The 25739-nt window shown below is 45.2% G+C and overlaps 1 protein-coding gene across 5 annotated transcripts in view; it reads right to left on the minus strand.

Annotated features, from left to right (window-relative positions):
* LOC139547877 (alpha-actinin-4-like) overlaps positions 1-22249 on the minus strand; it is a 38142-nt gene extending 15893 nt beyond the window's left edge. For 4 of the 5 annotated variants that reach the window (XM_071357026.1, XM_071357027.1, XM_071357025.1 and 1 more), the window contains exon 1: positions 21925-22248. In XM_071357026.1, coding sequence (XP_071213127.1) covers positions 21925-22059 — 135 coding nt within the window. In that variant the 5' untranslated portion in view covers positions 22060-22248. Of the gene's footprint in view, positions 1-21924 lie in introns of all 5 variants that reach the window. The other variant, XM_071357028.1, reaches the window with a different exon arrangement.
* Positions 22250-25739: the final 3490 nt, after the last annotated feature.

The following is a 25739-nucleotide window of genomic DNA, read 5'->3' on the forward strand; positions in this document are numbered from 1 at the left end:
ATCCCCCCCCTCTCCCCTGTAACTGTTCCCCGGGTCGTTGCTGTAAACTTACCTAGTAAAATAAGGGTTAAATAACATTTAAAAAACAGACAAAGGAACAAACAGAAAACAGGAAGAGGGGAGCTGCAGTTCCTCGGAGCGCACAGACAGTAGGTTACAGGAAGTGCGCTGTGATTGGTTGCCGTAATTCTGAATAGAAGTGCTTATGTAGGATCAGGTCCCCCCTGGGACATACAATCTTATTCATTAGGATTTAAAATGGCAAAACTGATCCCAATTCAGCACTCCTACTCTGAGCCTCTTTGTGAATACAGGCTCTGATCTCTTCAACTAACAGTCAGTATTAACCAGAGTGCTTTATGAGATAAGTGAGTGAGCTGTAAGGTTGATATACTGCAGTGTAAGCTATCCTGGTCACATATCCGTTTGTACCATCACGTTAACTCCTCGTCCCTCACCGTCATGCCAAACATGTTTCTGTGTTCAGTGACACATTCTTTAAAAAGGGCTCGCATGACAAGTAGTTGACATGATAGCACAAAACAGATGTGGGACCGGGCTAACTGTACACATTATTAAAAACTAGGCCAGCACCAAAGCAAAACATTTTTTGGCTTTTTATCCCACCAACATTAAGTCACAAGGCACTTTCTTTCTAGTGACAGTAATTGGAAAACATGTGTTTTGAATCTGCTTATTTTGAAAACTTGTGGCACACACTATTCATTAGTGGAGGGTTAAAAATGTTCTCCCCAAACTCCTTGTCTTTCTTTAAAAAGGAAGAAAAAAAATCCCACAGAGAAGGAAACTAGGCAAGTGTCTGAAATGTGAGCTAAATAGTGTTCCTTCCTGACTGGGTTATTGTTAATCAGTCAGAAATGGCATTATAAAAGAGTAGCACTTGTAGTTCTTAACTGTGTGGGTTGTAGTCGACTGGAACATAGCTTCTGTAATACACACCAATAAAACACACTGATTCCTGAGTGGGTCAAACGGTAGAGATAGGGGACACTAACTCTCGTACGCCTCTCTCCTTGTCCAGAGTCAACGAGACCCAACATGGCTCCCATTCAACCTCTGAGCTACCATTTGAACACACCGCTTTGCCCTCTGCCCCCCCTAGAACTTTGTTTCACTGTCTCCCCGTATCACCCCTTGTTTCCCAACCCCGAGTTGGGATCAGTCGATCATCCCTCCCAGTCTCCCCTCCCTCCCCCTAGGTTAGGTATGAAAGGGTGTTACGATGTGTGTTGAAGTATGACAACATTATGACAGGGTGCTGGGCCTGCTACTCTCCCCATTCCACTGGGCTGCCACACAAAGGGCCCATTGAGCAGCATGTATATAATGAGTCCCTTCAGCACCCTCCCTGCCCTCCAGCCCCTGCCTGAGCGAGACCGGGACCCACAGGGACAGGGGAGGGGCAGGAGAGGAGGGCTGACACACAAACATCCCCAGCAAACAATGCTCCCGCACGGTGTAGCTAGCTATCGGCCTCTGTAACAGAGCAGGGATGTGGCGCAGCACAGCAGCATTAACATGCACAGATAATTACCAACACCACAAACTAACTTGAACATAGTAAACCAGGTCACATTCTAATTACTCTAGCTAGACACCAATAGCCTATATGACACAAAACCATCAGTTGAAAATATCTATTGTATTCTACTTCCTTGTTGTGTTAACAGTGTTCAGCGACACCACTAGGTTACTACTAACCCTAATAGGAAGCTCCAAGGCTCCGGCGCCATATCCCTAACAGGCATGATGTCACACGGGGACACAGGTGGGTATCTCTAAGTCAGGAAGGGATTGGGCATGGCAGACCTGTTAGCATTAGCGATGGCATTTTACACCTCAGCGTTGCTCAAACGTTGAATCAATTTCCATAGTGAGCAAATAGTTTGCCCTTCTATGGCCAGGTACGTGTTGGTTGAGTGTGTGTGAGGTGTGCAGTACTAACAACTAGATGACACTATTCTTGTCGTGTTGAAGGACAGAGCAGGATCATTTCCACTCAGGACAGATCCTAGTAAAACAGGTCAAGTGGATTACAGGGATCTCTGCTCTCTCAGTCTACAAACAATGACCTCGACTAAAATCGGACACAGACACACAGGGCAACAGCATCGCACTATCTGAAGATAAAAGCCATGGGTTTTTCTTTCCAAAGCTACCGGTATTTCCAAAGCTACCGGTATTTCCAAGCTGATCCCTAATGTAGATCAGAATAACTGTTCTGCTGTGTAGATAACTGTTCTGCTCAGAATAACTGTTCTTCTGAGTTCTGCTCAATTTGACCACAGAAAAAGGTCACCTTTGGCCTAACAAGGGTTAACTTAAGGTGTCATGTAGATAGATGGATAGCCCAGGTTTTAGACAACAAGGAGACAAAGAACTCAGGTCTCTGCCAGCCAACCTCCCACCAGCACTCCCCGAGCAGGAATGCAAGGGAGACGCAAGAACCGACAACCTACACACCCATTTCTTCCTTCTGACACACACTTTCCCTGACGACGCACACAGCACCCATCAAACACCTGCTTTTGTGACACAATAAAACGGCTAAGGGTGTGGCTGGCTGGCTGCACCTAGAAAGAATGACATAGGCTCGCAACACAATGCTATTGCACAACCGCTGTGCATTCCGCATGACTCCATGATGTGATGACCCCCCCGCCCACTGCTGTAATGAATGACAGCCTACACAATATCTCACTGATGAGCTAACTCTCTCACCATATTGTGCTCGTTCTCTAACTACATACATGTACACAAAGTCTCCCAGTCAATAACACGCTGTCTGCCAGTCAGTAACACGCTGTCTCCCAGTCAGTAACACGCTGTCTCCCAGTCAGTAACACGCTGTCTCCCAGTCAGAAAACAAGGCAGGCAGCAACATGCAGCAGGGCCAGCGTAGCTCTGGGAGTGTCAGCTAGTAGCTACGCCCCAACCATGTGTGTGTGCCCTAAAATCATTAAGGCCTAAGGGACAACGGCTGACAGGTCCAGTCAGGGACATGGACTGGTGGTGGGTACTGGGAGAGTGTGCTCTCAGCAGTCACAGAGGAAACCAATTAACAGGGAGGAAGCTCCCACACTACTGAAGATAAAGTTATCTTCATCATTATAACTGCTGCTGTATGAGGTGTGGAGGGGGCTGTGTGTCATCCTGGAGCTCCTGTGAGGATTTCGTCAGAGGCGACAGCAGAGGTGTGGGTCGTCCACCTGTGAGTGAGTACAGGGAGGGGGGTGGAAGTTAGCAGGCAGGCAGAGGTCTGGGAGTCAGTCGTCAACACCTTGGCCCACACAAGGCCACCTATTCTTAGGCTACGGCTCAATTAGCTAGGTCTGCCTGGTGGCCAAGGCACTAGAGGTCTGTGATGTGCCCATTGTCTCAGGCAGTAGTCGCATAATAGCCACTCTGTTCAAACACACTGGAACAGGTAGCTCATTGTGCCTGCCCACCAGCCAGACTATTTCACTAGTTGACTATTAGGAGTAATAGCATTTTCATGACAAGAGCACACAAACACACTTGGAGCAGGAGGAAGCTTGATTATCCAACACCACTTCCTTCAAGTTCAGGGGAGTTTGACGACTGACTGGCTGGCCATTCGGATCAATACATGTATGGAAGAATGCCCAGGGCCCGTATTCATAAAGCAACGTAGGAGTGCTGATCTAGGATCAGGTCCCCCCCATCTTTCTAATCGGATTCATTATGATCTAAAAAAACTGGATCAGAACTCCTGATCTGAGGCACTATCAATACGGGCCCAGGTTTCATTTTAGACACATTCCTATAGAACGAACCCGCCTCGTACCCCAGAGCTTAACATGACACACACCGGGGGAGCTGGCTAGCTATGTAATCTGGGAAGGCTGTACAGTGCCGACTCTCACCTACCCCCTGTGGCAGCTTTAGGGGAGAGGCACACAAACACACCCTGCTGCTCTATAACACCACCTCTCACCTTTAGCACACACACACACACACTCGATACATAGCTAGGGAACCATGCAGTGCATCAGCACATCCATAGGGCACACAGGACTGGTGTGAGGTGGTGGGGGTTAGGGTGCACTAAAATGCACTGGCAGGGTTCATTTTCCCCAGTGTTCAGCCTCTGCAACACACACACACACACACGAGAGAGAGCCAGAGAGAGAGAGAGCCAGAGAAAGAGAGAGCCAGAGAAAGAGAGAGCCGCACTCCAGCTGAATTCATAAACAGCTGTTTGTACAATATCAGCAGTCTCTCAAGGTCAGCTCTACCATAGACAGTGAAGCACCACTCTACCTTGGTCTTCCATTCTTCCATGTTGCCCACCTTTTATCACTGATGGCAACCTTGAGGGAATTGGATTCTTTGATGGCCAGCATGTTTTTATTGCTGTAGGCCCTACAGACCATGATTCAATCTACATAGCTCCGGTCTCCAGTCCAAACTCATGCATGGCAATAATCTAGCCAGCTACCATAAGTAGTGAGCACTCATCCTCAACCATTTCCCAGAGATTTTCTGTTAGAGATAGTTAATGGTTGAGGTGTATATCCCTGGGCTATTCCCTATGACTGGCTCCCTCCCTGATCCTACCCCTGTATTACAGAAGCCCTGGGCTGTTCCCTGCGACCGGCTCCCTCCCTGACCCTGCCCCTATATTACAGAAGCCCTGGGCTGTTCCCTGCAACTGGCTCCCTCCCTGATACTGCCCCTATATTACAGAAGCCCTGGGCTGTTCCCTGCAACTGGCTCCCTCCCTGATACTGCCCCTATATTACAGAAGCCCTGGGCTGTTCCCTGCGACTGGCTCCCTCCCTGATCCTGCCCCTATATTACAGAAGCCCTGGGCTGTTCCCTGCGACTCGCTCCCTCCCTGGGACGGGCCATCTATTACAGAAGCCTTTAAAGAGCATGCCCTGGTGTTGAAGTCACTCTGCTCTCATTACCCTGTCAGGTCTGGACAGGTGATCATTAAAAAACACTCGCAAACCTCCCTCTCTCCGTGTGCTGACAAGCCAACACTAAAAAGAGGAACTCAACGGAGGACAGATTCTCATCCAGTGAGAAAGTGTTGTTCAGTTTGCCAGTAGAAGTGACCATTAGGGCAAACTGAAGCTGACAAACAGTTCGATCAATGAGTTTATCCTGACACATCTGTAGTGGGCTCTCTTATGGTCGCCCAGAAAAACAGAGACGACGAGGAGAGGAGGAAAAGCGGGAACGCGATTTGGTTGAGGTGTGAGCAGGATGCATGAAGGTACGACGTAACATGAGTGTCAAAGCCCTGCAACATGAGTGACCCACACATGATCTGCACCTCGTGTTATGTGATGGGTGTAGGGTACACCTATAGTGGGGAAGAGTCTCAGAATGTGTCCCAATAAATCACTCCCTCCTCCTGAGGTTCACTACAGCCCACAAACATAAAAGCGTTGGATTGGTGGAGGCATGGGCTTGTGGGAGATTCCTCAATATCTTTCAAATCCGTGAAGAAACGTGAACAAGTGCACACTTTGGAACTAGAGAGAGTTGGGAGTGGGACACAGTGTCGCACAGCAATGGTGGCCAGGAGAGTTGTCCCCAGGTCAGACTCAACTAGAGGAAGCTCTTGTTAAAGAGAAGTAGTGACCTAGAAGTATTAGTGCTGCAGTCCTGTGTTACTGGACTTTCTTTTGAAGTCTCCTGCAACAGGGGGTAGAAAGGAGAGAGTAAATACCGGGGGGGAAATATTGGATTTTGCCCGCAGCGTCGAAAATTCCAGCAGGGGGAAGCAGTGTTTATTTGTTGATTTATTTATTTGTTGATTTATTTATGTGTTTTCCTGTCTTTGTGAGAGTCCAGGTTGGGTTTCACCAAGCAATGGGGCTCTACTGCGCTGTTAACCCTTTCAGTGACCTGCCTAGGGCCAGATTCTGTTACAAGCCAAGACCTGGGGGATGAGACAGACTGGGAGGAGAGGTAGAGCTACAGCAGTAGAGCAGGATAGGGCCATACGTCCTACAGACCAGCATGTCAACACTCAGGACAGTGAGGACACACTGTTGTGCAAATGTGGACTGTTGTGTGTCAATAGTAGCGCTCTGAGCACAGTCTGTTGCTTAATGTCAACAACTGCCAATTAGCCTATACGTTGTGTCAATAGTCAAGTCTTAAACACCTGCAGCTCCTATGTTCAATACACAGACCAAATTAGACAACTTAATCTGACCATGGACACACACATTTGACGTAAATGCTGTAATTCTAGTTACTGGCCTAGGATTTAGTAGGGCCGAGCAGGCAGTCCTATGAGAATCTCTCAGTTACCTTAAAAGGATGACATTAACGAGACACCAGGCAGCAGTCACAGTGAGGTGAACAGGCCTAGTAGCATCCATTCAGCAGCATGGGACATGGCTGGGTAAAGTATGTAGGCCACAGGCAGCTCAGCTGACACAGGCAATATGGCCGCCCACCCTAGCCTCCCCCTCCCTGCTCAGTGAGAGGATAAAAGAGTGTTTAATGAGAGGCTGGGGCTGTGGCAGTGACCTGAGAGGGAATCTCCAAATATGTGCACCGTTCCTTTTATCTGCGGTCCAGTATAGACCCCCTTCAAATCAGGGAAGTAGAGGGGAGGGAAAGGAGGGATGAGAAAGTGAGGGGGAAGAGAGAGGGAGGGTTGGTGAAGAGAGCCAGTAGAGCCGTCGAAGGAATGACTGTCATCTTAATTAGAATGATAGAGATGTCAGGAATGCCAACTATGTCTATCGAGAGCAAACTTCTGAGGAGGCGGCTGGTTTGGGTCATGGATTTTTGGGGAAAAAATGCAGAAAGAACAGTGAGGCCAGAGGAGGCCATGCAGTCAGAGGGACCTCTAACGACTGAAGTGTGATGGGGGGGGAAACACTTATTTTTTGTATTTAGTCTGCCAAGACAGCAGCTACTCTTCCTGGGGTTCAGCAACATTAAGGCAGTTATATCATTTAAAACATTACATTAACAACACATTAAGTGTGTGCCCTCAGGCCCCTACTCTACTACCACATATCTACAACACAAAACCTGTGTGTTATTTCACAGTCCCCGCTGTTCCATAAGGTGTATTTAACTGTTTTTTTTTAATCAAATTGTACTGTTACCTGATGTGGAATTGAGTTCCATGTAGTCATGGCTCTATGTGGTACTGTGTGCCTCCCATTGCCTGTTCTGGATTGTGAAGAGACCTCTGGTGGCATGTATGTGGGGTATGCATGAGTGTCCGAGCTGTGTGCCAGTAGTCAATACTTCTCACAAATACAAGTAGTGATGAAGCCAATCTCTCCTCCACTTTGAGCCAGGAGAGATTGACATGCATATTATTCATGTTTGCTCTCTGTGTACATCCAAGGGCCAGCCGTGCTGCCCTGCTCTGAGCCAATTGCAATTTTCCTGAGTCCCTCTTCGTGGCGCCTGACCACACGACTGAACAGTAGTCCAGGTGTGACAGAACTAGGACCTGTAGGATCTGCCTTGTTGATAGTGCTGTTAATAAGGTAGAGCAGCACTTTATGGAGGACAGACTTCTGACCATCTTAGCTACTGATGTATCAATATGTTATGACCATGACAGTTTACAATCCAGGGTTACTCCAAGCAGTTGAGTCACCTCAACTTGCTCAATTTCCACATTAGTCATTACAATATTTAGTTGAGGTTTAGTGAATGATTTGTCCCAAACTTATGTCATCAGTAAAGATTGAAAGTAGTAAGGGGCCTAGACAGCTGACCTGGGGAATTCCTAATTCTACCTAGATTATGTTGACGAGGCTTCCATTAAAAGAACACCCTCTGTGTTCTGTTAGACGGGTGCCTGAAGGCACACACACTTTCTAGTAGACTTAAATTGAAGATATGGCAAATAGGAGTGGCAATATCATCCGCTTCATCCTCCGTAATTTTCCATCCAAGTTGTCAGACCCCGGTGGCTTGTCATTGTTGATAAACAATTTTTCACCTCTTCCACACTCACTTAACAGAATTCAAAATTACAATGCTTGTCTTTCATAATTTGATCAGATATACTTGGCTGTGTAGTGTCAGTGTTTGTTGCTGGCATGTCATGCCTAAATTTACTGATCATGCCAATGGAAAAAAAATCATTAAAAATCATTACAAAAAAAGATCTAACCTAATTTTAAAGGCCCGGTGCTGTCAAAAATGTGAATTACATGTGTTTTATATACATTTCCACACTGAGGTTGGAATAATACTGTGAAATTGTGAAAAATGTGATACTGCCCTTTTAGTGTAAGAGCTGTTTGAAAAGGCCGCCTGACATTTCAGCCTGTTTTGGTGGGATGGAGTTTTTGCCTGCCCGGTGAAATCACCAGGTGGAAAATTAGTTAGACCAATAAGAAAGTTCCCAACCTCTCTGCCAATACCAGCTAGTTCTCCCCTCCCTGCTCAGAGCACTCCCAGACCGTCCTAGCAGAATTATTGCTTGAGAAATTGCTCTTCTTAACTAATAAGCTATTTTGGTTTCTTTTTTTACAATTTTAACCGGAAACAATCACAGTAAGGTACATAAAGATGTACTATGCAGAAATCTCTCTGCAAGTTCCTGGTTGCTAAAATAGTTTGCCTAATTTTAGTTTGTGACAAAACAAGCAGTCATTGTATAGAGAATCATTGTACCATCTAAACAGCTGTGAAATATATTTTCCATAACCAATTACATTTTATTTTTCAGCTGGTGTACACAACCGAAAGGATAAACTCAAAAACAAAACGGGAAGCATAGAAATAGCACACATAGAACAGATCTACCGCTTCTTAGACTTGCTTTCAATGAGAAAGAAATATCTATAGCTCACATTTCTATGTGAATTTGGTCAGGTCACCCAAAAAGTTACATATAGTAGCTTTAATTGTTACCCAGAAATAATTTGATATAAAGTAGAAAAACCGCTACATTGGATATTTAAGAGACCGTGTTGATGACTTAGTAAATAGAACTTTAAGCTCCACAGCCCTTGCAGCCACTGGAGTAAGCAGCCTTAGTCACCCTGAGTCAGTATGAAATCTCACTGCAACGCTTCCCGCCTCACACCACCCGTTCACAAACACTGACTAAATCGGCAGCCCGCAAATCAACTTCCTGTTTAACGAGCCACAGGACAGGAAACGGGGTGGGGGTGGGGGGAGTGACGTCCATCCTTTAGTCTACATCCATCCAGGAAGAAGATTGTATTGAGATGAATCATTAGGAATGATAGTGATCCATCAGTGTAACACCACCACAGTTAACAATGTAGAAACCAGGAAACTCAACCAAAGGAAATGAAGTCAACCTGAGCGTGATACTCTGTTGGTGCATCTAAAATGTGTCGTAAAGATCACTTCAAGATAAGATGGGGATAGTCATGTTTGTTCATGGGTTCATGAGGTACAGCAACACAAGGGTTTAAAGTATCTTAAGGTTTTATGTGTTGGAGCTTATTATGTGCTATAATAGCAAGTGAAAGTGTTAACCTTATAAGGAACTACAGTCAAGTGGTTAAATCCCCCACATTCTGAGCTTTGTCAATAGACCGCCATGTGAACATCTAGCAGTCTAGTGGTGTCCCTTGTTACTCGTGACTTTTCCTGACCAAGAACTACACCTCTAGTATAAATTAGGTAGTGACAAGTTGGTCCAAGTCCTCAAATGGTATTTTCAGGTCATGACATCCTCAAAGTCCAATGGCTCAGATGTGAAGTTTACAGCTATTTCATGCCCAAAGACAAATGATCGATTATTGTGAGCCGACGTCTTTGTCAAGGAAATGCTTTCATAGCCGCTCAAGGATCACTTTCAGAGAATATGCCAAATGTAAACGAACCCAGTCCGTACGGAAAGGAGATAAGAGTGTGCAGACTAAATAGCGAGCTACAGGCCTCATCCTTTTGGCAGTTGGCTTAGGGGAGGACTGGGCCTTTCCCCATTTAAACCTCTACCCCAACTCACATTCCACTCAACTATGACATGGACACCTATTGAATACATTGGGTACATAACCCAAATAAATCACACATCAGATGGAGAGATACTGTGGCAAGGTTCACATGGTAAATGTAGAACACATGACAGGAGGTACGGAAATAAATGGAAAATTCAATTAAAGGGCTTTCCTTCCGCCCCAAACCCTCCACCCCAAACCTCCGCCCCAAACCCTCCGCCCCAAACCCTCCACCCCAAACCTCCGCAGAGGCAAGCGCTTAAGGATTGTGCCTTATCCAGATTCTTAAAATGGCAAACATGAGATAAGGATCCCTTTCAGTCGCCTCCCAGTTCGAGGCCAACGCCTGGAAACACAACCATTGAATCCCACACAATGGAGGCACGCAGACAGACCTCTATGGAGGCACGCAGACTGACCTCTATGGAGGCACGCAGACTGACCTCTATGGAGGCACGCAGACTGACCTCTATGGAGGCACGCAGACTGACCTCTATGGAGGCACGCAGACAGACCTCTATGGAGGCACGCAGACTGACCTCTATGGAGGCACGCAGACTGACCTCTATGGAGGCACGCAGACTGACCTCTATGGAGGCACGCAGACTGACCTCTATGGAGGCACGCAGACTGACCTCTATGGGGGCACGCAGACTGACCTCTATGGGGGCACGCAGACTGACCTCTATGGAGGCACGCAGACTGACCTCTATGGAGGCACGCAGACTGACCTCTATGGAGGCACGCAGACTGACCTCTATGGGGGCACATCCAGATCATAGTCTATGGCCCAGACATTCTGATAGACCATGATTTATGAAAGGATTCTTCACCTGCTTGTACTATTCTGTATGTTAGAAGTCATGAAACTGTATTTACGTCAATTATATACAATCAGAGTATCAAAACGGAACTTGACTACTGCGTGAAATGGGAAATGACCTTGAGTGAATTTGCGGTTGTACTGCAAGACCTTTGATCGAGTTAATATTACAGACTTCAGCCACCCCAAAATACATTGATTTACTTTCCAGAAGCTCTTTATCTACCCTTTGACCTTTAATAACAACACAGCAGTTCAGCCAATCACAAAATAAGCTGATGTCATTACATGGCTCTGTGAGTTAGTCACAATCTGGCAGCCCCAGAGAGGGATTGGCAGATATCTTCAACCCCTTTGTACATGCCTTGATTAAGCACCTGCACCATTCTAGGGATAAGCATGTTTGTTTGTGCTGGGTTGGAGGGAATCTCTGTCCAATCCTGCCAAACAGGGAGGATGTGTAGTGTGAGGCGAGTCACCCAACAGGATGGATGCTTTTGATATGGCTCAGATCAGTCAGCATTTCCTGCGGCCTCTATGAGTAAACGGTGATTGATGACAGCATCAATGGGGTTGGTCACCATAATGATGACACAGTCTTTCCACATAATACATCCAGACGCGCAGATTTACCCTACTGTGGGCTAAACGATGATGGGAGGATGGGTCACAACTTAAGGGTGTGGTTCCACCCATAGTTTCAAACTACAATATATATATTTTTTATCAAATCTATGAGAAGTGAGTTGTCTATTCATTACATTTTTTATATTACCATGAAACAACACCATTTGAGTAACATTATGGATAACACATACAGTTTAAATATGTTATTTCCTGACTGTACAGCTAAGCCACAGCATCTCCTTCTCTGTAGGTGCTTACCAGAGGGTGAAGCAGTCCAACCAGAGTGACTGCTGACCTTCTCTGCCTGGCCATTGAAAGAGGAAGCCATTATAAAGAGAAACAAGAAGTGCGGGACAGTAAACACAGCTGAGGAACGAATACAGCAACCGCAAGCACTCTAAACAAAGCAACTGTGGTCAACTATTAGTAGGACGTTCCTAAAGTGAGAACTACCGGCTTGACTCAACCAGGCGTGAGGTATTTCAAACTTAATCCCAAGACTCACTGTAACCAAACAGGGTGCTCGGTTGGTAGAACCACCCCGCCTCCTCTGCATGGCCCACATGACATCTCCAGCAGCCCCCACCATCAGTAAAGCTGGACAGGCAGACAAGATTGTGTGGGTGCGCCGTTTGCTTGACACCTACACACAGAAATTCTCCTCACAGTCTGCAGCCAAGCGACAGCACATTTTTAAACAGGTTACTGTGAACTTGATGCTGCCCTTGTCCCAGACATCTCAACGCTGAGACTGAGCTGGACTACCAATGAGCCATTTAGTCAAAGACAGAGGATTATGGGGGAGGATAGTCATTTCCTCAAATCAAATGGGTGTAGAGCTGGAATGACCGCCGTCCTAAAACAAAGGAATTTGTGAACGGTCGGCAAGAGTCTGAACTTCGTGGCTCCAACACCACTTTGATGCAAGAACAAGAGATGTTCAGTGGGAACGCTGGCATTGTGCCCAGATGAACATGCTTAGGTAACCCTTGGGACTCGTTTTACAGCGATGGTGGGAGAGAGAGAGAGAGAGAAAAGGGAGCGTGACATTTCTGCTTTATTCCAGATATTCCCACTGGGGCAGGAGTGTGTAACTCCGGCCTCATTAGCCTGCACCTCATCTGCTCTAAATCTGTCACCTCCTCTAAATCTGTCACGTTCTCAGAGTCAGAGGAGATGTCTAAAACAGCCTCAAGCAATAGCACAGCCTGGAATCATCTCTTTAGTAGTGATAGTCAGCCTGGTCTGCAAGATCAGAATCTATTAAACATGAATGGTCTAGGGCAGGGTTCCCTAACTGGCCCGTGGGTAGTTTTATTTGGCCCCCAAAGTTTTTTCCTTCTCATTGTTGGACATAAGACTAAAAACATCAGGAAATCAGCTCCAAGTGATTTTACATTTAAGAAATCTGTTTAAGTATTCCCACGTATACATACACATGATGGTGTGCAAAATGTAAGCAAGGTTTAAAGTTGTTTTAGTCAAACATATCTGTTTGGGCTTCTTGCAGTCAATTTGTAATTATGTTCCTGCAACCCAACCTTCCACTTAAGGAAAAAAAAAAAAAACTTATTGATGATCTTATGGATTCCACGGCCTGTTTTATGAAACATAGCCTAGGCCCATAGATGAAATAGTCCTGACGTTACTCAACTAATGTTTCATCTTGTGAAATTGGTTCAGACTACATTTATTTAACTAGGCAAGTCAGTTAAGAACAAATTCTTATTTACAATGACAGCCTAGCAAAAGGCCTCCTGCGGGGCCGAGGATTAAAAAGATATTATATATTAATAAATAAAGAGGACAAAACATGGCAGTGGAATAATCAATCATAAATATCTTTCTCGTTAACATTAAGTCAGCCAAAAACCAGAATGTGACAGAGGGGAAGGTGTGGGCTATTTGTAGACAGCCTTTGAAAGGCAGGAACAAAATCCAAAGTGGAGGATCGAGAGAGAGGGAAACAGAGGGAGCGGGAGAGCGAGCCTGAGGAAAATGTAACCAAACGAGAAAGGCAGGCTGGCCCAGTAGACAGCATTGTCACATTAACTGCCTCTTCCTGTCGTTGCCTGCCTCTCGCACTTGTTGCCTTATAAGGCAACGCATTTAACTGCCTGTCACTGTGGCGATGATGTAACAGCTTAAAGTGCACCCCCCCCCCACACGCTTGCACACGCAAACCATTTTCTTCTTCTTCAAAAACACCTCTTTATCAGATGAAAAAGTTTGTTCAAAAAATGCATCTTAAAACGACAACCCCACATCCTTTCACAACAATTGTGTCCTGGATGTGTGTGTGTGTTTGTTCTAAAGTGAAGGAATGTGAAACACGACACACAACACCCCCCCCCCCCCCCCCACCTCCTATGAGCCAGAAGAAAGAAAAACAGGGAGAGAGAGAAAACACACTGCATTACTGCTGTAGCTTCTGTAACTGTGCAAACAGCACCCTACATCCTGCCACTGGAGAAGGCATCATGCTCTAGGTCTCAGGAAAGGTCTCTTATAGCAAATGTGTGCATGTGCGTGGCCTGAGATACCCTGCAGTGGAGGCTGGTGAGTTATACAGTCCTGTGGGTCATTAGGAGGAGGAAGTAAGATCCCGCCCCACCACCGACAGACATTCCACAGCTAACCCGACCCTTTATGACTCACAGCCCTTCGTGTCTGACACACACACTCAAAATGGATGCCAAGAAACTCTTCAACACATATTGCAAAGGCATATACAAACATAGTTACACACACACAGGATGCCAAGATTCTTGCTTAGCTATTGTCCAAATGGCCATTGCCTAATCGTACCCATACACAGTCGAGAGCAGACTCACATAACTCTCACCCAACACAAACATCCAACCAGCCTTTTCTAAACAAAACACTGATCCCAAACATTATGAAGAAGACGAGAAGGTGGTGGGGCTGAGGGGGCGGGGCCTCTTCTGCAGTCAGAGTGTGTGACAGGTGATGTGTGTGATGTTGTGAGAGTGGGCAGGGAGGGAGCCCTGGAGCTCAACCCCTCTGCAGAAGAGGGGGGCAGAGAGAGCCTCTTCAGAACCTACCCGGAGCAGGATCTCTGGCTCGGCCACAACCCACATCACTGACTGACACCACTGACTGGGGAGAGACTGACTGGCTGCGACCCACTTCCCTGCCATCCCCATCCACCTCCCCTCCCCTCTCCGGGGGTCTCCGCTGAATCAGACTCACTGCTGCTTCATGTCATAAACACATGTACAGTACTTAACCCCTCCCTCCCCTCAGTCTAAGTGGATTTGATACAATGAGCCCATCTCAGATTGACCCCCACAGAGTCAGTAGGCCTGGGGTGCTAAGCCAGGGGGAGGTACCATACATGCAGGTGGGGGATATTACAAGGACGTTGAGTGTAATGCCCTCTTAATGACTTTCATAATGCACTGGAGTCCCCCCCCCTCTGGGCTGCTGCGTGGACCAGTCCTGTGTCAGCTTCAGAAACAGATATGTTCACATTCTTACACCCTGGAAATGAATTACACTGGCCTGGTCCCTAAAGACCATGGTAGTAGAGCAACACCAAAGGCTCAGAAAGACCGAACAAGATCATACCAACAACAATGTAAAGAACACTTCAAAAGAACAGTGGTGCTGTGTGACACATGAGAACAGTGTGAACGCTGGTGGTGTGAACGCTGGTGGTGTGAACGGTGACACACTGAGACATTCATTCACACATGAGATTCACCCATCTGTCTGGCTGGGGCTACGCTGCTGCAGGTTGTTAGATTTTCCAGTACACAGCTGTGGTGGAGGGCCCCCTGTACAGAGAACTCTTTGTTAAAGCTCTCTTGTTAAATAATGCCTTTGGGGGCTTTGATTTGTCCAAGATATTGTCTGGTGCATTCCCCTGGCCTGCACGACTGGGGGGAAACATATCTCTGACCCACACCCTGGGCCTGCTGTGATAAGGTCCTCTGTCAGCTGGCCAGTGCCCAACAGGGAAAGGCAGGTCACAGTACAGACAGAGAGAGATAAATCACCCCAAGTCCTTTCCTCATCCGGCAGGTTATCCACTAACAGGCCTGGTTAAGGGGGGGGGGGGGCATATCAAGTGCAATCCTCCTCCTCCAGTGAACACAGATCATCACTCTGTATTAGCTCCCAATCTGCCTCACGCTCGCTTATGACCCCAAATCTCTCCTACTGTGTGGAACTGAAAGACAGAGTGATCTGATTCTCAGGGCTACTTCCACAACTGGAGTTGAATAAGGAAGCAACAGAAAACCACAGAAACCACAACCTTTCTTCCCCTTTCCTGCTACTCCCTTGAGATGGACTCTAGTAGGAGTCATATACTGGGCTGAACTAGGGCAAACAAGCCCACGGGACTGGGTGAGTTTAAATGGGGGCATCTACGGCACGAGATGAGCCAGTAGTCTTGACACATCATACTAGAGAGATGGTGATGGCTGTGCCCAACCTAACCCGAATATCCTCTCAAGTTAAAGGACAAACCTTTATGAGTCTAGTGGGTGAACAGTCTGGCATAGCTGTATGTTTCTGGTCTTTGTAAGGTTGTCTGTGTGCTAGCAACAGTCTCTGAAGAGCTGCCTTTGTGTTGCAACACACTCGAGGGAAAAGAGCCAGGCATTTCACTCCCTCCCTTATGATCTGCCGGTCTGCCTCTGTAAATGCCTGACTAGAAAGAGCGCCTCCCACACAAGGACCCAACCACACGGCTGAAATGTTAAACCGCACTAGCTTGCTGATGAAGACTAAATCCAACCGGCTGCTGGCCAAAAAATATAAATATATAGCCTAAATCCTAAAAATAAGCCTGTGTATTCCCGTGGGCAGCGCTCTAATCCTCTTACAAACAGTCTTTTGTCTGGGCCCTGTACACTTGAGTCTTTCAGTGGCACTGCAGACATTAGATGCAAACAATGGGCCAAGAACAGAGGAAGTGTTGCTGTGGTTCATTCTCTCTGTGCCCTCTGACTGGATAGAGGGTGAAACCTCGAACCGGCAGACAGCGACACAGTCAGACAGGGACTGTGTGTGTGTGTGTTTAGGCACTTGTTTATTTTCTGTTGTTTTCCAAGGGCCGGGGGCGATTAACAACATCCCAAGTCCCAACAGGCCTAGTTTTGTGCCCCACTTACCAGGGTCTTTAATAATAAAACGAGAAGCCACAATAGAAATGAGAAGGCCTCAGAGAAAACACTTCAAAGAGCTGCTCCTCTTTATGACCTTCCCTTATCATGGCTACAGGGTAGGAGGAGCACCATAAAAGGCGTTGTGAGAGGCAGTAGTGTCTGCCAATGAACAAACTAGTATAGATCCTTAAAAAAGACAGGGAGCAGTTCACTTTGGTTGTTAATACACACCTGCTAGGAGCACCCCAGCAGCAGGTTCATCAGATCGAACCACATCTATCCAGACCAACCAGTCCTGACCCAAACTCAGCTGACTGACGGTTAAACCCATCAAACCTACAGTTTATAAGCCTACACTTGCATCACTTCTACCCAAACAGATCTGTAAAGTAGGTCGTTGGGAATGTGTCCTTCAGCTCAAGGTTACCCTTTGAGCAGCGTTCTCCACAGCAATGGAAAGTCACTGACCAAAAGGCTTACGGATACTGTGGGTCTCTGACCATGCCTTCCTGATCCTCCTTAGCCCTTCCACCAGAGCCATGTTCTTAAGTCCCCTGATCCAGCTGCCTCTCCTCCAGCTGGGATAAGGGTGGGATCATGTCAGGGGCCAGCCTGCTACCAGAGCTTGATGCAGCTCAGACACCAAGTCCTACGGTTAAACAAACACTAGATACATTAAAACGCAATGACAAGTCAGTGGGAGGATGGGGTCAATGGTAGAAACTGTTTCTATTGCGAGTCAACTTTAAAAACGGTGTGGCCCAAGGCAGATCTTTACCAAACGGTATAGCGCCAGACTGTACCTGCCTGGAGTATATCACTGATGTGATTTGGATAGAGCCGTCCATTGATGGCATGCCCCTGGTGATGATGACCCAGTCAAAGGTCACCTTTAAAAGTAACTGGTCTCTGGTTCATTGAGAATTCAGGTGGACTGCGTAGCTGTAGTAGGCATTCTACCAGCCGAAATGTCTGTGTTTCACTGTGGAGGACCCTTTCCAATAGCAGAGATGAAAGCATTCAGCTTGCTGTAACAGACTCAAACAGACACACAACATGTTTCTCTGCAGCAACATCTTGATGTAAAGTACAACGTAGTCTCTCTGCACATCTGCTCCCAGTAACAGAGTCTCCCTGTGGCCTGACACTGACTGGATATGAAATATTAGAACAAGCCTTTTATCCAGACAGTCTTTCCTGAGGGGGTTTCAGGGGATTTGTGGGACAGATGATGTGTAAGGTTCAGGCTAGGGTTAACTTCCAGCACAGATTGGGGACATCTACTGCTGCTGCGGTGGTGGCACTTGGCAAGACCAGTAACATGGGTCAATTGACAGAGATACAAATGACATCTAGTGAAACCTGGTAGGCTGCACTAGAGGACAGTAATTTCAGGTCCTACACTTAAGTCCTTGACTATGAGCGTTGTGGTAGAGCTAGCTAGACAAAGACACTGGTGACTAAAAGCCAGTGTTGATGGTGGTGACTCAGATCGGAAATTGGTTAGAACTGCCACTTTTCACTAAAGCAAGATGCTTAATCTGAACTTCTAAAGAAAAGCATCTCATAGTGCAGGGGTAGGCAACCCAGGTCCTGGAGTGCCACAGGCATGTTTTTGATTTAACCGACCTGGAAAACCAGGTGTGTGGAATATAGGCAATCGCTGAACTGATCAATTAGCTCAGTTGGTTAGGTGTGGTGCCTAGTTGGAACAAAATCCTGCAGTACCTGTGGCACTCCAATAACAGGGTTGCCTACCCCGGTCATAGTTTGTATGGGTTACTTAGGCTGCTAACTTAGCCCACTTCTGCATTAGAATACATACAAATAATATATGGGTATCTATGAAATTAGAGTCTCAGACACAAGGCCATGATTAGACAGTGGATTGCAGTAGTGGTGCTTTTAATAGCAGCACAGAGGGCCACCTGCTAAAAGCCCTGCTGAGCAGCACTGTGGTCTGGCTCCCCTGCGTCACTAAGCTTGGCTCTCACAGGTAGACTAAATAATGACTAGTCCACAACTGCCAAAAATGCTACCTGCGCTGCGGCCTTGGTGAGGCTTTTATCAGAACAGACATATGCTAGACACACACACACACACCTTTGCTGACTGAAGGGGCAAAAAAATGCTCACGCATTTATTTTACCACACACACACCAATCTACTAGCGTTGACTGGCTAAATTGCCAGAACATGAAACAGGAGGGGGAACTTTGTTTGGTTAGATGGAACAATGTTTACCACCAACCCATGGCGAAACCCCACAGTAATTTCTCTGCTATGTGGGGAAACTAACTTCTCTCCCACTCCCCTCTTTGCCCCATAATAATGCAGCCCCTCCCCTTCTGCACAGACCACCACACCTAAACACACATTCCTTTCTCCCAATTGCCTACAAGTCCCCAAAATCACAGGGCCTGGTCCAATAAGCACAGAAACACACACTTACAAACAAGCAGTACTTCAAGTTGATGTAAATAAATATATATCACATCTCACACGTACAGACAGAAACACAAACAAACAGGAGGGGGAGCGAGAAACAGACCAGAAAGAATGGCTGACACGGAAAAACACAAACAGCCCCCCCCCCCCCCCCCCCCCGACCACTTCAAAAACAAGTGCACCCAAAGATGGGTAGGACGACACCCCTTGCCCTCAATATGTGACCACGCAGCTCCCCTGTTAGCCAGCCTGCCTGCCCTGGAGGACTTTCCCAGCGCGCCACATTGTCCACATCTGCAATCCTGCAAAACCCCCTTCTTTTCAGTCAGGCAAAAAAAATAAAACAGGACACCCCCCTGAAACTAGCTATTATGGGCCACAAATGGAATGTTTCCCCCTGCATGCTCTTGCTGTGGGAGAGAGAAGAGGGAGTGAGCTAAAAAGGGAGCAAGGGAGAGGGGTTACATTCCATTCTGCTCTGTCCCTCTCGCCGCCTGATGGTTTTACATTCACCTGATTTCAGATCAGGGTCAGCAGTATTGCTCCCAGGCAGATGACAGGTCGAACACTGACGTGAGATTAGGGAGGGACCACACCTGTAAAAAAGTGGGCAGCTAGAAGGCCCTCAGGCAGATGAAACAATTGAAACTCAGGTGTAGTTTCTCTATGGGCGGAGACAGGTATATCCACACCCACAATCAAGTCTTTCCTGCTCATCCCTACATCAACCCCAGTCACATAAAATCAACAAAGGAGAGAAAACTGGCTTATTTTAACATGGAAATCAAAATCAGCCACTCCCAGTAGTCCAGTGCTTTGTGCCACAATTCCCTAAAACAGCCATGGCCACTTGTGGAGACACCAAACCAGCCAGCCAGCCCCAAACTGACTGAGTCAGCAAGTCAAATGAATAGCTTAGGGAACTGGGAGGGGAAGGAAGACATGCAGAACACGGCCCACCTTAGCAGTGTGCTAATCTGTGCAAGTCAGGGCACTGTGACATGGGTGAGTCAGGTTAGGAGAGAATAAGCGTTTCTCTCGGTGGGGCTGAGTTGTAAAAGACTGTCAGTCAACAACAAATCACAGTCATGCAAACAGGCAGGTACTTTGATAGTGCAGTGAATATAGGGAAATGAGGAGTGATACAAATTTCCACTCAAATTCCCGTTCAATTGAATAATGTGAGCGACCATATCAAAACAGTGTACGAAAACGTGTTGCCATCACATCAGACTGACAGTGGTTGAGTTTGGGTGGCTTTAACCCCTTTTGCACATATTTGGTGGCTGAATGTCCTTTGCTTTGAAGTGGGTTGGCAAACTGACATCCCGAGACATTTGCATGGACACTGATTCCAACATTGCCCCACTAGAATTGCAATAAAACAAAAAGAATGGCCTCACAGAATTTTGTGTACTACAACATGTCTCAGCCTGCAGTTGATTTAAGGCATTAGGTTGGACTTAATGTTTCTCAAGCTGAAATGGAGCTCTCTGAAGTGTGTTAAGTTGTAACCAGTGTAGTAAACTGGACTAGACTGAGCAGGACGAAACTTGGGTGTTGGAAAAAACACTTTAGGTAGGCTATTCATAGATAATTGACGGTTTCTTTTGACATTAGCAATTTGTCCATACTCTGCTTAATGCCTCCACTTGACGTCTGATTTCCACATACATGCAGTAGGTCTAAATACATAGGCTACATTACATTAAGTATAAAATGCTTGGTGGGAGGCATTCATTAACTTTATGCAACTGGCATAGCAGCAGTGAAAACACCACAGGAATTTGCCCTTCATTCCCCCGCCGACTTTTCTGAAATAAATGAATGTCACGCCTCCCCAATTTCTCGTCCAATCAAACTCCATGTTGAATTTCAGTAGCGTGTTTTTTTTTAAATTCCTTACATTTAAGGATACACATTTTAAGTGTTACAAAAATCTATACATTCTTCAATAACCGGTGTTGATTTCAGTTAATTAGTCCCCATTGCCTGCGTTTGTAGGCCATCTGAGTCATACTGAGTCAATCATTGATTATTTTTCTTCCTGTGAGTTAACTTTGGCCTCCCTTCTATTATAGGCAGACATATTTAGAGTATATCGCCATACAGAGAGGGTAAAGCTGAACGCATGGTTAGGCTATATCAATTAGTTTAATGAATAATGCTGAGCGTCAAAACGCTCAGTAACGATGGGCTGTAATACAATGCTCGGTGTGGTGTCACTCCACTAAAAATAACGCAAATAATTTTGACAGTAAGATGTGTAGCACTACACACTCTCAATCATCCCAGACTGTCAAGCAACGTTGCTTCAAATCATCATCAACTGTTCTTACTCCACATTTCACAATTCCAGGGCTTGATCATAGTTACAAGGGCTCGAACATTAAAGGATTAAGTCAAGTCTAAAAACTGTAAAAATATTTTCAGCTGGAAATGGTGCTGCGACAATGTGCGACGGAGCAAGTAGATAACAAAAAATAATTGAACTCAGCAGTGTTTTATCTGCTTCGACCCAGAACATCTGATAGCACTTTGAGGACACCATTCCGTATGCTATTTTTGAGTCACATCGAAATTATGTATATTACGTTGGCCATCTTGAATCTGGTTATTCTCAAGAAAAATGGCAGAAATATCGCCTGGAAAATTAACACGGCTAAATAAACGCCAGAACTAGATAGGCTACAATGTTTCATTCCAATAAAAATAAAAATCACCGTTGTCCCCAGTCGAGTGAGAAAATACCGGTTGTTGTCGAAATGACGCATGTGGAAAGAGTTGTATAGCCCATTTCTTGTTAAACGTATACCATATCGACACAGGAAAGTTCGTTACATTGAGACGGTATAAAATCTCGTTGCTTTAGAGATGCAACCAGGGCCCAAATTCAGTCCCCGAGCTCTCCCTGCCATTTTACCTTTCTCTGCTGTTTCTCCCAGGCCGGGTCCAGCAGCAGGTCCCGGTCCCAGTCATTTTCTTGTTCTCTTGGGTCCATGTAAACGGCTGGACCTCCAGACGATGCTTGACTATTAGAAGCGTGATAATCTACCATAGTCTATGGTAGTCAAGCTATTAGCTATAGAAAGAAAAATAAAAGGGGATGTGACCCAGTTGCGGTAACTCTATTTGCTTTCAACGTTCGGTCAGGAATATCCGATCTATACACTGAAAATACCCGCTACAAGAACGCTTAATCTCCAACCGAGGAGGGAATGGTGTGGTCGCAAGCAAAGAGCCGCTCCTACAAAACTAGAGTAGGTTGCCAGGCCCAAATAGGTCATGAATATTCAGGAATCTGCTTATTATTCATGAGCTGATGAAAAACTGCACCCGAAAGGCTGGAGAACACATAACTATAGCCTACTAAAAGTATTGTTCTAAAAAGTATTATGCCTGATATGTAGCCTAATGCCTTTGTCAAGTAGCGCAAATCATTGCAGATGGAAGTCTGTACTTGTTGCTATATAATTGCAACATTGTATCAAAATGTAGATGCAATTTATGCCAGCCCCTTGAAACGATACAATGGTGAAATAAAATAATGCACAAATGTATTTGTAGCCAGTATAGACAGATTTACGAATTAAAACATTATTTGGAGCTCTATACTACAATAGTTCTGATAACTGCTACTTGTATAATATCCATAGAATATTAAAGTAACTGTCCAGCTAAAATTTCACTTTTAGAAGTTCATATTCTGTTAACTCATATCCAAATAATGTTGTTGACTCATCTTATACGTGGCCAAAGCATACATTTGAGAGAAAACATTTTTTTAAACCCCACCTCAAACTTGTATCTTAAACAGCCGTTTAAAAAATGCCTGCTATTTCCTCATAGAGGATGATGTACTGAGGAGGATAGGCTGGCCAATCAGGGGTCTACTCACAGTCATATTTTTTAACAACCAGTATACACCCACACCATTCTGTTGTAGGGGTACGCCCACACCATTCCAACACTGAAAAGCTGCTTTTTAACATAAATAGTTTTCCTTACATAAAAAAAAAAGTATCTCATATTGTAATTCATTTTAGGTCATATTTAATAGAAATCTGGACAGTTACTTTAAGCGCAAGCTACACACTACACAGGGCAGAGTCATATATTAGTCTAAGTATATGACTCTACACAGGGGCGCTTTCAGCATTGCAACATTTTGGAACGTTCGGATAGAAATATGCTATGTAGAACAAACATGCCTCTCTAAAATGAATTGCGGCAGCTTTATTAATGGAATTTCTATCTGCAACATTCTACAATGTTTCTTCTTCTTGCAAGACAAGAATCAGATGGAGCCTATAACAAGACCCACCCATTTTATGTAATATTAATGAGAACATGCTACATCATGAATCATTTAGCCAGTGAGCCCATTGGTATTGTTACCCTACTCAGATTTGTGTTGTCCCCTCATGGAGAGCCTATGCTACCTCACTGGTGCCCAAACTAATAGTCCTTCATGCAGGTGCATCGAAACAAAAACCGTATGAAATTCACTTCGGCCTATGCTTTTGTTTGAAAGCTTGTCATGTGTAAAGCAGCTTATATTTACCATTCAAATGTCATAGGCTGGGTCTGGCTGACATGCCCAGACACTACATTAAGTAGGTCACGCTCTAACTGTGTGTCCGTGCCAATTATCATCAGCGAGGCCCAACATACCATATAAATGATCGCAGGCCGCCATCGCTCCCTTTTATGTTTTGTGATGTTTTCATGACTGCCACATAGTGCCACATTCCTAATCGTTTTCTGATATACCGAAATCCCATTGGCATTGGACTCTATCCCCATTACTATAAGGAATCATTGTGGTGTGTACAATGTCACGGTTAAATGATTACACATCAAAGCGTCATACCATTTTATAATGAATTCTATGTCATTGTAATGACAGTTAGGCCTATATTTGGCACCTATTTTTTTTATATCCCCAAAGTCAGCCTGTTGCAGGTGAAGCTAATACATGATGAAAAGGAAAATTCATTCAAGGTGTGCATCTACAGCTGTTCTCCTTTGATATCAATGTTTATTGATCCTAATTTCAGTTATTTAAGATAGTTTAATAAGTCTGGGGTGTGTGTGTTGAGAGAAGTACAAAATGAGCAGCTGTACTTCTTCAAGCTCAATTTTGTGCTTCTGCGTTATCTAACACAAGCGTAATAATGGCGCAACAGGAAATAGCTTGAAAGTTTGCCACAGTCCCCCTGGGTCTGGAGTGGGCTTTTTTGACTATACATACAGTAACAGTCAAAGGTTTGGACACACCTACTCATTCAATGGTTTTTCTTTATTTCTTTATTTTTTCTATTTTCTACATTGTACAATAATAGTGAAGACATCAAAACTATGAAATAACACATATCTAATCACATAGTAACCAAAAAAGTGTTCAACAAATCAAAATATATTTTATATTTGAGTTTCTTCAAAGTAGCCACCTTTTGCCTTGATGACAGCTTTGCACACTCTTGGCATTCTCTCAACCAGCTTCATGGAATCCATTTCAATTAACAGGCGTGCCTTGTTAAAAGTTAACTGCTGCAAAGAAACCACTACTAAAGGACACCAATAATAAGAAGAGACTTACTTGGGCCAAGAAACACAAACAATGGACATTAGACCGGTGGGAATCTGTCCTTTGGTCTGATGAGTCCAAATTTGAGATTTTTGGTTCCAACCGCCGTCTTTGTGATACGCAGAGTAGTTGAACGGATGACCTTCGCAGGTGTTATTCCCACCGTGAAACATGGAGGAGGTGGTGTGATGGTGTGGGGTTGCTTTGATGGTGACTGTCAGTGATTTATTTAGAATTCAAGGCACACTTAACCAGCATGGCTACCACAGCTTTCTCCAGCGATACGCCATCCCATCTGGTTTGCACTTTATTATCATTTGTTTTTCAACAGGACAATGACCCAAAACACACCTCCAGGTTGTCTATTTAAAAATATATTTATTTATTTAACTTGGCAAGTCAGTTATGAACAAATTCTTATTTCCAATGACGGCCTACGCCGGCCAAACCCGGACGGCACTGGGCCAATTTTGCACCGCCCTATGGGACTCCCAATAACGACCAGTCAAGATACAGCCTGAAATCGAACCAGAGTGTCTGTAGTGATGCCTCTAGCACTGAAATGCATTGCCTTAGACCGCTGCACCACTCGGGAGCACAAATAGTGTAAGGGCTATTTGACCAAGAAGGAGAGTGATGGAGTGCTGCATCAGATGACCTGGCCTCCACAATCACCCGACCTCAACCCAATTGAGATGGTTTGGGATGAGTTGGACTGCAGAGTGAAGGAAAAGCAGCCAACAAGTGCTCAGCATATCTGGGAACTCCTTCAAGAATGTTGGAAAAGCATTCCTCATGAAGCTGGTTGAGAGAATGCCAAGAGTGTCATCAAGGCAAAGAGTGGCTACTTTGAAGAATCTCAAATATAAAATAAAACACTTTTTTGGTTACTACATGATTCCATATATGTTATTTCATAGTTCTGATGTCATCACTATTATTCTACAATGTAGAAAATAGTAAAAATAAAGAAAAACCATGGAATGAGTAGGTGTGTCCAAACTTTTGACTGGTACTCTATATCAAGACCGTCCATAGAGTGTGATGCTTTGAAGCGGATATTTACACATACCAAAAGTCAAGGTCTCTCTGCAGAATAAATATTTCTCAAAACATTCCCAGTGTCAAACTCCTCTTCTCTACAATTA

The sequence above is a fragment of the Salvelinus alpinus genome, chromosome 21 (genome assembly GCF_045679555.1).
Source record: "Salvelinus alpinus chromosome 21, SLU_Salpinus.1, whole genome shotgun sequence".
NCBI lineage: Eukaryota > Metazoa > Chordata > Actinopteri > Salmoniformes > Salmonidae > Salvelinus > Salvelinus alpinus.